Source organism: Schistocerca serialis, chromosome 8, assembly GCF_023864345.2.
Source record: "Schistocerca serialis cubense isolate TAMUIC-IGC-003099 chromosome 8, iqSchSeri2.2, whole genome shotgun sequence".
Lineage (NCBI taxonomy): Eukaryota > Metazoa > Arthropoda > Insecta > Orthoptera > Acrididae > Schistocerca > Schistocerca serialis.
Genome location: NC_064645.1, coordinates 258,525,298 through 258,539,573, shown reverse-complemented (window position 1 = coordinate 258,539,573; position 14,276 = coordinate 258,525,298). Strand labels below are relative to the sequence as shown.

At 44.3% G+C, this 14,276-nt stretch overlaps 1 protein-coding gene across 3 annotated transcripts in view; it reads right to left on the bottom strand.

Annotated features, from left to right (window-relative positions):
- LOC126416060 (ATP-binding cassette sub-family G member 1-like) overlaps positions 1-14,276 on the bottom strand; it is an 884,121-nt gene that overhangs the window by 61,313 nt on the left and 808,532 nt on the right. For all 3 annotated transcript variants that reach the window (XM_050083536.1, XM_050083535.1, XM_050083537.1), the window contains one exon: positions 11,428-11,608. In XM_050083536.1, coding sequence (XP_049939493.1) covers positions 11,428-11,608 — 181 coding nt within the window. The remainder of the gene's footprint in view (positions 1-11,427; positions 11,609-14,276) is intronic.

Below are 14,276 nucleotides of genomic sequence, written 5' to 3'. Positions count from 1 at the left end.
TTCGAAAACAATTTTTCATTTCTGATAATGTCTCAGAGTATTTTCAAAGTCTGCATTCCTGTCCAGCACAGTGAATCTGGTTCAAATACACAGTGAAAAACTCACAAAGACAAACGCGAGATGGACCTACATTCATTTGTTTCCAGCAGCCACCAAGCAGGAGTTGGAGAAAAATACAAGAGCACACCGAGAAATGCATGATCTACATCTACATCTACATGGATACTCTGCAAATCACACTTAAGTGCCTGGCAGAGGGTTCATGGAACCACTTTCACAGTAATTCTCCTTTTTTCCACTCTCGAACAGCGCGCGGAAAAAATGAACACCTATATCCTTCCATGTGAGCTCTGATTTCCCTTACTTTGTTATGATGATCATTTCTCCCTATGTAGGTCGGCGTCAACAAAATATTTTTGCATACGGAGGACAAAGTTGGTGATTGAAATTTCGTGAGAAGATAATGCCGCCGCATCGAGAAACGCCTTTGTTTTAATGATGTCCACCTCAAATCCTGTGATGTCCGTGACACTCTCTCCCCTATTTCTCGATAATACAAAAAACGCACTGCTCTTCTTTGTGCTTTCTCGGTGTACTCAATTAATCCTAACTGGTAGGATCCCACACCGCACAGCAGTACTCCAAAGAGGACGGACAAGCGTAGTGTAGGCAGTCTCTTTAGTAGATCTGTTGCATCTTCTAAGTGTTCTGCCAATAAAACGCAGTCTTTGGTTCGCCTTCCCCTGCAACATTTTCTGTGTCTTCTTTCCAATTTAAATTGTTCTTAATTGTAATTCCTAGGTATTTAGTTGAATTTACGGCATTTAGATTTAGTTTAACGGGTTCGTTTTAGCACTCATGGGGATGACCTCTCAGTTTTCATTATTTAGAGTCAATTACCAATTATCGCACCATACAGATATCTTATCTAAATCGTTTTACAACAGGTTTTGATCTTCTGACGACTGTACTGGACGATAAACGACAGCATCATCTGCAAACAACCTAAGACGGCTTTTCAGATATTTTCTAAATCGTTTCTAAAGATAAGGAACAGCAGAGAGCCTATAAGACCACTTTGGGAAACGCCAAAAATCACTTCTGTTTTACTCGATATCTTCCCTTCAGTTACTACGAACTGTGACCTATCCGACAGGGGATCAAGAATCCAGTCACATAACTGAGGCGGTATTCCATAAGCGCGCAATTTTATTACAAGCAGCTTGTGAGGTACGGCGTCAAAAGCCTTCTGGAACTCTAGAAACACGGAATAAGTTTGCAATCCCTTGTCTATAGCATTCAACACTTCGTGTGGACCGGCCGGGGTGGTCGAGCGGTTCTAGGCGCTACAGTCTGGAACCGCGCGATCGCTACGGTCGCAGGTTCGAATCTTGCCTCGGGCATGGATGTGTGTGATGTCCTTAGGTTAGTTAGGTTTAAGTAGTTTTAAGTTATATGGGACTGATGATCTCCGCTGTTAAGTTCCATAGCGCTCAGAGCCATTTCCACTTCGTATGAGTAAAGAGCTAGTTGTGTTTCAGAAGAACGATGTTTTCTAAATCCGTGTTGACTGTGTGTCAATAAACCGTTATCTTCGAGGTAATTCATAATGTTCGAACACACTATATGTTCCAAAATCTTGCTGCGTAACGACGTCAATGATATGGGTCTGTAATTTAGTGGATTACTCGTATTGCCTTTCTTGAGTATTCGTGTCACCTGTCAACATTCCAGTCTTTGGGTGCGTATCTTTCGTCGAGCGAGCGGCTGTATATGGTTGTTACGTATGGGGCTATTGCATCAGCATACTCTGAAAGAGACCTAATTCGTATTTAGTCTGGACCGGAAGACCTGCTTTTGTTATTTAAGTTGCTTTACTACTATGAGGATATCTACTACTAAATTACTCATGTTAGCAGCTGCTCTTGATTCGAATTCTGGAATATTTACTCTGTCTTCTTTGGTGAAGGAATTTCTGCTTTAGCAGCACTGTCATCGACAGTATTTCCATTGCTAGCGCGCACAAAAAAAATGGCTCTGAGCACTATGGGACTTAACATCTATGGTCATCAGTCCCCTAGAACTTAGAACTGCTTAAACCTAACTAACCTAAGGACATCACACAACACCCAGCCATCACGAGGCAGAGAAAATTCCTGACCCCGCCGGGAATCGAACCCGGGAACCCGGGCGTGCGAAGCGAGAACGCTACCGCACGACCACGAGATGCGGGCGAGCGCGCACAGAAAGCATTGATTGAGTCTTGCCTCTAGCATACTTTACAAACGACCAGGATCTCCCTGGATTTTCTGCCAGCTTTCGAGACAAAATTTCATTGTGGGAACTGCTGTATGCATCTTACATTGCAGACCGCGCTAAATTTCGAGCTTCTGTAAATGATTGACAGTTTTGGGAATTTTGGGTTCGTTTAAATTTGGCGTGCGTTTTTCGTTGCTCCGCAGTAATATTCTGACCTGTTTTGTATACCGTGGGGTATCAGTTTCGTCGTTTGTTAATTATTTAGTATAAATCTCTCAAATGCTGTTCATATTATTTCTTTGAATTCAAGCCACACACAATTTACCTTGTTCCTTTGGAGGGTGTGGAGATCACCTCTCAGGAAGGTATCGAGCGAATTTTTATCGCCGGCCGGAGTGGCCGTGCGGTTCTGGGCGCTACAGTCTGGAGCCGAGCGACCGCTACGGTCGCAGGTTCGAATCCTGCCTCGGGCATGGATGTGTGTGATGTCCTTAGGTTAGTTAGCTTTAATTAGTTCTAAGTTCTCGGCAACTCATGACCTCAGAAGTTAAGTCGCATAGTGCTCAGAGCCATTTGAATTTTTATCTGGTTTTTTGAATAGGTATATTTTTTGTTTATTTTTGGAGAATTTGGGATTTATGGTATATATATATCGCTACGACAACCCAGAGTTCAGTAACATCTGTATCTGTTTTGATGCTTGTCATTAGTTCAGGATTATTTGTTACTAACGGGGTCAAGCGTGTTTTCACAAGCTTTTACTATCCGAATGGGTTCATGAACTAATCGCTCGAAATAATTTTCAGTGAATGCCTTTAGGACCATTTCAGATGATGGTTTATGCGTACTTCCGGATTTGAACATGTATTCTCGACAACATATCGAGGGTAACTCAAGTCACCACCAACTATAATTGTAAGAGTCTGGTACTTGTTTGAAACTAGACTCAAGTTTTCTTTGTCATTTCAGTAATTGTATCATACGAGTGGGGAGATCGGTAAAAGGATCCGATCATTATTTTATTCCGGTTGCCATACTAATTCACAGGAACTATCTATTTCAATTTCGCTATAAGAAGAACTACTACTCACAGCAACAGACATGTCATTGCCAACTGTATTTAGCCAATCCTTTCTGAATACCTTTAGGGCTTTCGCAAAATTTCGGCTGAACTTATCTCCGGCTTTAGCCAGCTTTCAGTGCCTATAACGAATTGTCCGTTAGCGCTTGAAGCTCTGGTACTTTCCCAACACATCTACGACAATTTGCGACTGTTATATCTATGGTTCCTACCTGTGTTCGACCTGCACCCTTGGAGACTGAAGCCCTTTCTGTGTTCCCCCGAGAGCCTCTAACCCAGTTCTGACTGACGGTAAATGCACATGCTAGCCACGCTTGCACGTTGCACTGTTGCATTTGACCACGAACGGGCCTGTGTAATGTCTTCACCGCACGGTAAGGGTCAGTCGTCGTCAGAACAATGTTATGTGTAGTTGTGAGTGCATTATATAGGAGCTAAGTGGCTTCGAACATGGGCAGATTGTTGGAGCTCGTATGGTGGGTGCTTCTGCAACCAAGGGTGCCCAAGTGTTTGGTGTTTCAGGAGACTGTATCGGAGATTTGTTCAGCGTACAGCGAAAGCAGAAAATCTCGTCCGCTAAGACACAATGCTGGCGACAGCGTGCTTGAGCGATCGTGACAGAATGATCATTGAAGAGGATTGAGACAACAGATAAGATATAGCTCCAAAAGTCATTGCTGAAATGAATATCGCACCCGCAAACCCCGTCTGCACGAAAACAGCAAGAGGAGAGCTAAGTAAGCTAGGAACTGAGTGAGCTGGAATTCCAAAACCACTCATCAGTTATGTAAATGCACTAACTGGAAAATGTGGTGCCGAAGCCATTGAAGCCTGAACTATGGAAGGATGTCATTTGGTCGGATGAGTCTTGTGGCACACTGTTTCGTTGGGCAGCAGTATCGTATGGCTCTGAGCACTATGGGACTCAACTGCTGAGGTCATTAGTCCCCTAGAACTTAGAACTAGTTAAACCTAACTAACCTAAGGACATCACAAACATCCATGCCCGAGGCAGGATTCGAACCTGCGACCGTAGCAGTCTTGCGGTTCCAGACTGCAGCGCCTTTAACCGCACGGCCACTTCGGCCGGCTGGCAGCAGTATCGTAGGCTGAATGGCTAATCCTCAAGGTCACAATACAGCCACAGATTATGTGACCATTGTGGCTTATCATGTCCATCCCATGGCACAATGTTTGTTTCCGAATGGTGGAGCTGTGCTGCAAGACCACAAGGTCCCTGTTCACACAGCTCCATTATTCAGGTTTGGTTATGTGAGCACGAAGATAAACTGTCGCATCTCCGTTGGCCACTACAGTCACCGGATCCCAATTTTACTGGACCTTTGGGGTCTATTTTGGGGAGAAGGGTGCGTGATCTCTAGCAACCTCCATCATCCTCAACTGAACTTGGCAATATTATGCAGGAAGAATGGTATAAGACTCCTTTGTAAAACGTACAGGACCTGTATTTATCTATTCCGGGATGATCACAAGTAGTTTTGAATGCCAAAAGTTTTTGCTAACCGTCTTAGGCATGGTAATGTATTGTGCTTGTGCTATTTCCACATTTTTTGTCCACCCTCTGTTCGTGCCGATGTAATCCAACCTACAAAAGAACCACACCAAGTAAAAAAAAATTAGTCAACCCCCTCCAACGAGACATTAGTCGAATACCGTGTAACCGCCTCTAGCTGTGGTAATGGCCTCGATTCGGAGAGGAAGATAGTAGAAAAGTTCCTTCAGGTATGGCACATCCAGCTGAAGACAGTCAGCCGCCCTGTGTGGCCGAGCAGTTCTAGGCTCTTCAGTCTGGAACCGCGCGACCGCTACGGTCGCAGGTTCGAATCCTGCCTCGGGCATGGATGTGTGTGATGTCCTTAGGTTAGTTAGGTTTAAGTAGTTCTAAGTTCTAGGGGACTGATGACTTCAGATGTTGAGTCCCATAGTGCTCAGAGCCGTTTGAACCATTTTTTTGAAGACAGTCAAAGATGATCCGATCCCACAGAGCTACCAAACTGTGAACATACTGACTACTACCTTCCACCCGCTGTTCCTAACAGTTCCAGACATTTTCTATGGGATACAGATCGTTTGATTTAGTAGTGCAGCCTGGTTTCAAAATATATCTGAGTGTTCGTCAAAACAAAAACATATGAACAGGGTCCATAGAACACGGATGTTGTCATCATGCGAGACAGGAGGGTACATAGCACACTAATCAAGATGTTGTTGAAACGGCAACACCACATGGCCGCCAAGAATACTGAGATAAACATCCTGGTTCATGCCCACGGTAACATGAATGAGTCGGCCCAAGCCAAGGTATCTGCAAAGCACCACCGAACAACACCTGGCTGAACTGTACCCTCCACAGTCTGCGGGTTAAGCGCCCCATTCGGCACTCGACGCCCTGCATCATTTGGAAAGAGGCAAAAACTGCGAATCGCGAACTGCATTACATCCCTCCAGCCGGCCGCGGTGGTCTAGCGGTTCTAGGCGCGCAGTCCGGAACCGCGCGACTGCTACGGTCGCAGGTTCGAATCCTGCCTCGGGCATGGATGTGTGTGATGTCCTTAGGTTAGTTAGGTTTAAGTAGTTCTAAGTTCTAGGGGACTGACGACCACAGATGTTAAGTCCCATAGTGCTCAGAGCCATTTGAACCATTTTTGAACATCCCTCCAGTCAGCTACTGTCCTGTTTCCGTGTTGCTTGGCCCACTCAAGACCTGCAGCTCTATACTCGGCTGTGATAACGGCCTTTTGCTAGGTACCCGACTCAAAATTTCCGTTGCATACGATTCCATTCGCAGTGTTCACTTGGACACAAGTGGAGATGTACCTGCATTCACTGGCAGTTGAAGTCCCTGCCGGCTTCAAAACCGTTTGTCATTGAAGAGTCCTGACGCTCATCAGCGATCTCTGCCGTGTAACAGCTTTTACGAGCGTCATCAACGCACAGGTCACCGAACGGGCGTCAAATAAAAACATGCTCTAGGTGGGTGAACTATCTCAGACGGGATCTCCCAGCGAACTATGCCTTCCTATCATTTGATTTCACGGCCAATGCTGTTACGCCGTGTTAGATGGTTGCAAATGGATTACCAGTCCTTGAAAACACGTTCGATAATCCGTGTTGATACGTGGGGGAAGTTCAGTCACGGTGTGGTCACGGGCACGTCCGAACTCAATAGCTCCTTTTTTCCATTGTGTCACGTCGACCCATCTTAATGCGATGATTCCATACATCCGACTGGCACACACACACACCACTTCACTGTTATCACTTACATCATTGGTGGAGTGTCACATGACTGCCTGGTACCAGTTCTACAATAGTTACAGTGCTCAAAGGCGACCAGTGCGATCTTTTAAAGGGGGGGGGGGTTAGTAATATTTTGTCCATTTAGTACCTATAGAGAGCGTCAATAGCCATGGAAATCTCCTAACAAATTCGGAAAAATCATGTTAGTTGTGCATTACAGTGGTAACTATCGTTTACTGCTAGATACTTGATCATTAGAAAGAACAGTATATCGCAGTGTACTTGATCGGAAGGAAAACGTTAGGCGATATCTCATTGAGATGATGTACCAAAAGTTCGTATTTGAAAAGGCCAATACAGGAAACTGAACGTTGCCTCATTGAAAGTATCATCCCTGTCTTTCTCTTTTACAATTGCAAGAAAACTTAGAACTGTGGGATCAAGCGATTCCCCCTAACGGGAAGTCCCGCCCCATTATGAAATAATATGTATCTAGTGTGTGTGGTGATCGATATTGAGAAATAAATGAACAGTGTAGCACTAGCTTTTTCACATTACTAAATAACTTAATAATTCTTCTTTGCAAAACAGTCATGTAAACTGCGGATAAACCGAATGAGGTTGCACTGATTTTGTATTCAGGAGGCTAAGCTTTAGATTTTCCTTGGTTTCCGTAAACTCCAGGCAAATGCCGGAATGGTTCCCACTAAAAGGCCAAGGCCGACTACCTATCCCGTCCCTGTCAACAGTACCTGTACGTAAACGGCTGTATATATTAACTACGGTTTCTTTGATCTTAATATACCGTAATATCAAGACATGGAAAAAATGCTTGTAAAAGTGATCTACGGATGTATAAGCCACCAGAATAATTACAACTACTACTGTTACACTTCTATTATTGAGCCAGTTCACTCGGTTATAGTTGTGAGTTTCGCAACAGGGAATACACTCAAATGGAAAGTTACCATTAAATTTTGCCGGCTGCTTAATTGTAAAGATACTCTGATTTCTGCTCAGGGAAGCATAGCGTCCTACCTTGACACGTGCCGTTACGCCACAAATGGGTAAGCAACGAGGACACATTTTTTGGCGACGTTTTCATGAATCGTGAGCACACGGACAGTGCGTTTCGCGTGTTTTCCCGTCCAGAAGACCCCTGTTGTTAACGCATACGGCGGAACAGTAAGAGAGTGTCAGTGCTTTCACCAGTACGAAGAGTGCCCGCATACCACGTCTGTTGATCCCAAACAATTATAACATTCAACGACAACGAGGTTGCGCAGCTCAATGAATCAGGCACAATGGCTGTTCCAACAGCCGATTAACTACTTGCCACCGTTCATCCATGTTGATGTGTGCATCCATTCATTAACATTCAATTTTTGTGAACGCATACGCAACACAGGCCAATCAGGACGTCACTATGTCTTAATATCTGAAATGGTTGTTAATTTTATCAAAAGACATTATTGTTGATAAACGTCTGACGCAGTTGATGGTGACGTACATCTGAAGTGGTATTTATAGTACCTGTTCCGAAACACCAAAAAAAGAAAAAAGTAGGAATGAGTGTAATACTATTGTTTTTAAGTGTTGGACTGATGGAGGGATCAAAATTGAGTTGCAGGGCTGCGCCAGTACTGAAGACCACCGATGTGCCAACGTTGCCTTGAAGGCATTTACGATGAAATCAGTTCGGCCTTCCAGTTAAGGTCATCACATAGAATATCGTTACAAAAAATCGGTGATATAGTAATGCAAGACAGTCGACTGAAAATGCTCCAGATGGCTCAGGCATATTTGAATAAACTTAATGAAAAGCGATCAAGATGGACACGGAACTGTTCTTTCCATTATATCACACTGGGGAAATACTGCCTTTGAAAATTTCTCCTGCCATTGAGATTTAAATCGCTTACCTTTGAATTAGAGCCGCTGGACAGTTACGTTATAGGGGCTTCAGGTACAAGGGTGGATCAGTACTGAGTGGGGAGTTCCAGTCCCGTTTTAAGGCGACATCGTGATTGTGTGGCTACAGTTCCAGCTGCACCGCTTTTTGGTGATCAAAAGGGAGTAAGGATGCAGGAGGAGGGTGGGGGTGGGAGCCTCAGAGGTAATGGAGGGAAGTTTGCGCAACAGGGTACGTGGAAGTTTGCGCAACAGGGAACGTGGAAGTCAGGAACTATGGATTTGATGATTTGAAATCTTTTCATGGGAATGTTGGGTGAAGCTAGGGAGAGACTTTCTGATTTCGAACAATTTTTTACGGTTGAGGAATTATGGACCAGATCGGCGCAGGACAAAGGAATGAGTTGGAGTCTGATGGTTGTTGGGGCGAATATCACACGTTCAGAAATGTTGAGTTCATGGTTGCTTGGTTGATTCGGGGGAGGGGACCAAACAGCGAGGTCATCGGTCCAGTAGGATTAGGGAAGGAAGTCGACCGTGTCCTTTCAAAGGAACCATCCCGGCATTTGCCTGAAGAGATATAGGGAAGTCACGGAAAACCTAAATCAGGATAGCCGGAAGCGGGTTTGAACCGTCGTCCTCCCGAATGCGAGTCCAGTGTGATAACCACTGCGCCACCGCGCTCGGTGTTGTTGTTGAGTTCATGAATGGAATTTTTTGGCCTCCACGATCGTTTCAGTGTGATCAAAAAATCCGTTAACATTTGAAAATGTACAACTTCATGAAATAATGTAGGAAGAGACATAAAACTTGATATAAATGCCTGAAATTCCATGGATTTTACTGAAAGCAAAAACGAGTGCAAAAGCCAACGAACAGATGGCGCTGGACAGAACATGTTAGATACGCCGGATGAGAACCGTGCATAAACAGTCGGCGTGAAGGTACGAGAAAGGCCGATGTGTTGCAGAATCGCATCATCCCTAGCCTGGGTGGTAAATACCTGCTGGAAGGTATGCAAGATGGCGCTCCGTCCCATATTGTTACACGTGTGGAAGATCGCCTGCGCACATCTCTTGGTGACGGTCGCGTGCTGACGCGTCACTTCCGTTATGCTTGGCCAAACCTCAATCCGACCTGAAATCGCAAGTCTACCGCAAACGTCCAACCTCATTAGGGATGCTAAAAGACAACACCCGACGGTAATTTCTCACCATATCCACCGATATATGCTGTACAATGCTGTTCATAACGCTGTCGCTCGACTACAGGTATTGTTGATGAATGAAGGCCGAAATGTTTAGCATTTGTTATAATGCTGAAAATCAATTGTTACGCTAATTATTGCTTTTGTAGCATATGACACGCCATGTTTTGGTCATTTTGTACACATTGGTAGGGTGTCAATAAAACTCCATGTTATTTCAAGCAAATGTGCCAATTATCACCTCTCTACCTACATTATTCCGTGAAGTACTGAATTTTCAAATGTTAACGGACTTTTGGCTCACCCTATATATTTCACACGGGCGAAATATTGTTGTTGAAAATTTCTGCCAAAATTTGAACTGGCTACCTCTGAAACAGAGCTTGGAGCTGTGACTACAATACCTGCGGTAGCGCCTCCTAAGGGCCAAGAGTAAGCAAGGCTGCAGGGTGGCCAATGGTTATGGAGGTTGGTTTGTTGGCGCTGTAAGACGCAAAGCAGCTGAGGCCATAAACGCCCAAATCATACTTAAAATACATGGTTTTCTAGGGAACGCATTCCGTGGTTCATCAAGTTAGTTGACACATCGGCGCATAAACGGCATGATTATAAATTGTGTTCAAACCTTCAAATGTGTGTGAATTCCTGATAAGAATAGCAATAATTAGCATAACAAAGTAAGACAAAGCAAAGATTATGTTCTTTACAGGAAATGCTCAATATGTCCACAATCATTCCTCAACAATAGCTGTAGTCGAGGAATAATGTTGTGTACAGCACTGTAAAGCATGTCCGGAGCTATGGTGAGGCATTGGCGTCGGCTGTTGTCTTTTAGCATCCCTAGAGATGTCGGTCGATCACGATACACTTGCGACTTCAGGTAACCTCAAAGCCAATAATCGCACAGACTGAGGTCTGGGGACCTGGGAGGCCAAGCATGACGATTGTCATGCGCAGTCACTGACGTTTTGCTGTCCAGCGCCATCTGTCGGACATTTTGTGAACTTTGTCTTTTTTTGTTCTAACAAAACCCCATGTCATTCCAAGCATGTTTGTCAATTTTTACCTCTCTATCTACATTATTCCGTGATTTATTCAGTTTTCAAATTTATACTGACTTTTTGATCACTCGGTATATCGCACAGAGGCTCAGGAGGATACCGAGGGAATCTGAGCATGCAACAGATTAGAGTTTCCGTGTCGCCAGATGTACGAGGTGACCAGATAAAGGGCAAACAGCTCTGCAGTAGAAACCGAGCACTGGTATGTGACACAACAACTAAAAATCCCTTCACACCGGGATGCTCTGGAAGTCAGAAACTGTGGGTTTGATGATTACAGAAACTTTTCGTGGGATGAGTTTGGTGGTGGTGTGGTGAAGGAGATTTTGTTAAAATTCGAAACACAAGGTATTTTAGGATAGGACAAAGGAATGAGCTGGAGTTTGGAGAGTGGATTTTATTGGTTCAGGAATCTCACGTTCGTGTGAGGCTTTGTTTGTCTTCCGGGATGGGTGAAGTATTGGTGATCTTTAATATCGCACCTGCAAAATGTAGCTGATGACCTCCAATATTCGAACAGGCTACCTCTGAATCAGAGCCACTGCACGGTGGTGCTACACAGGCTCTAAATACAGGGGTGGATCAGTGTTGTGAGCTCCATCCGATGTGGTATTAAGGACGATAGGTGGTAGGCGCGCCTACAATACCTGCTGCAGCGCCTCCTGGTGCCCACAGCCCAGCTTGAGCCTCGCGGCGAGCACGAGCGCCTCCAGTGGCGTGACGGCGGGCCGCAGCCGGTCGTCCTGCTGGATGTAGACGGATTGACGCCGGAACGCTGGCCCACACCGCACACCGTTGGCCCGCACGTCGCCTTCCGCGCCACGAGTCCTGTCAAGCACACAGCAACGTATGAGATCATCTGCTGCACGCCAAGAACTCCCGCAAGATTCTGCTCTTAATCAGAGCTGTAAAACTACCGTAGGCTACCGTAGACCATCATGAGTAATCGTACATTACGGTGGTTTTCCCAGTAGCTTTCGTCAGTTAAGATCGTAATCGCTTTACCTGTACTTTATGCGTGTAGCATTCCTATCGGGCGTCGACTCATTTCGATCGCTTTGTTTGCAAAAAAATGGTTCAAATGGCTCTGAGCACTATGGGACTTAACATCTGAGGTCATAAGTCCCCCAGAACTTAGAACTACTATACCTAACTTTAAGTAGTTCTAAGTTCTAGGGGACTGATGACCTCAGATGTTAAGTCCCATAGTGCTCAGAGCCAGTTGAACCATTTAAACCTTATTAACCTAAGGGCATCACACACATCCATGCCCGAGGGAGGATTCGAACCTGCGGCCGTAGCGGTCGCGCGGTTCCAGACTGAAGCGCCTAGAACCGCTCGGCCACACCAGCCGGCTCGCTTTGTTTTCGAATGCAATTAGTGTCTTATTAGATTGCCCTAGAAACTAGAAGCGATGAACTGACAATAACCTGAGTGATGGAGAGTATAAAGGGTCGTGTAACCTACGGAACATTTATGGTCACCACAGCTATTCTTCTGTCTATGACTTAAAAATAAACAGCATTTATAGCAAAATTAAAATTACCAATACTTAATTCAGCTTTTATTCGAAAATTGTTGATCTGTAACGTGAAACAGAGGGATGTTGTGGCACAAATAAAAAAACAATATAGATATTTGATACAGCACAATGAAAAGCAGCTTCCTAAAAAAAGATAAAATTTATAATAAAATGCAAAACAAAAACATATCAAACATCCCTTCAATACGTCGTTGAGCTTATACAACACACGTTTATGTTATGCTGAAACAACTTTCGCACTTATAAATGATGACAGGAAACTCGTGGCTTTAATCATGATGATTCTATTGAGTACGAAAATAAAAATAGTAGTATAGGTTTTTTATCTTTGTGCATGTAAACTGTACTTGCATCAAACGTACTTGCTTCGGCTACGTGAAAGCGCAGAAGTTAGGCGATTGACTAATAGTTACTATAAAATACAATTTATATTTTGTAAGGATATAGAATACACAATGGACTAACACTAACGATGTGCGCGGTGCTAATTTGTGCAGAAAACACAAGTGGCCGGCTCCCAGTTTCTCTCGCTCGTTCATTTATGTCTTCTTCTCTACCAATGATACCAATACTACCGGTAATTCTAACATTTACTACGTACCAAAACGACCGAACCGTAGTTTTGGTGGATTGCAACTCTACTGTTAATATACTGCTGACCATTAAAAATGCAACACCATGGAGGCACCTTGTAATAAACAGTAAACTGATACTAGGGGTACTACACTACTGCATGCTCGGGTAAGCACGTCAAACATTTCAGCGCAACTGCAACGGAAGTAGAGTCAACTACACATGAAAAAAACCGAACACGTGCGAATTGGACTCGCGTTTCACAGCAAGATCCTTTTGGTTGTCATTCCTTGGCACCCTTGCAGCAAAGCGGTACGTCGACGACATTCTACGCCCCGTTTTGTTGCCTTTCATGGCAAGTCATCCTGAGCTTATATTTCAGCAAGATAATGCCCGCCTGCACACGGGGAGAGTTTATACTGCACGCCTTCGTGTTCGCCCAGTCCCACCTTGGCCAGAAAACCGCCAGATCTCTCTCCAATTGATAACGTTTGGTGCATTATGGGCGGGGCTCTCCAACCAGCTCGATTTTGACGACCTAAAGCGCCGACTGGATAGAATTTGGCATGATGTCCCTAAGGACGACATATATCAACTCTATCAATCAAAATACCAAGCTGAACAACTGTTTCTACAACGACCAGAGGAGAGCCAACACGTTACCGACTTGCTCAGTTTGTGAAGCTCTTTCTCTTGAATAAATCATCCAATGTATCTGAAGTTGTAATTTTTGTTTGTCTGTACATGTACATCGTACCCATAGATTTCAGTCTCATTCGGATAATCCCTTCATGTTGCGTCGATTTTGATTTGTCTTAGAGTATATTTACATGTTTAATAAAGATCTTAACTGTAACAATTACGTACATTTATCAGAAGGAAGGGAAACCATACGTAATAGACTGAAGTACAAAGCAGTAACACAGCAAACGCCAATGATTACCCGACACAGTATTGCCAGCTGATTAACGTTGACTGCTAAAAAATGGCTCTAAGCACTATGGGACTTAACATCTGAGGTCATGAGTCCCCTAGACGTAGAACTACTTAAACCTAACCTAAGGACATTACACACATCCATGCCCGAAGCAGGATTCGAACCTCGGACCGTAGCAGCAGCGCGGTTCCGGACTTAAACGCCTAGAACCGCTCGGTCACAGCTGCCGGCGTTGACTGCTACAGAAAACAAATGACTGCCTACTGACTCAGGTCTAGGGAGCGGATTGGCCAAAATGATATTTAGCACACAGCTCTGTAACTTGTACTCTCAGCGCGTTTGTACTGTATGATTCACAAAGAATGAGAAAATCGGAGCAGGATCTGTCTTTCTTGAATTTTAAATCCTGTGCATATTACTAACAGTCCATAATGTTATACCTT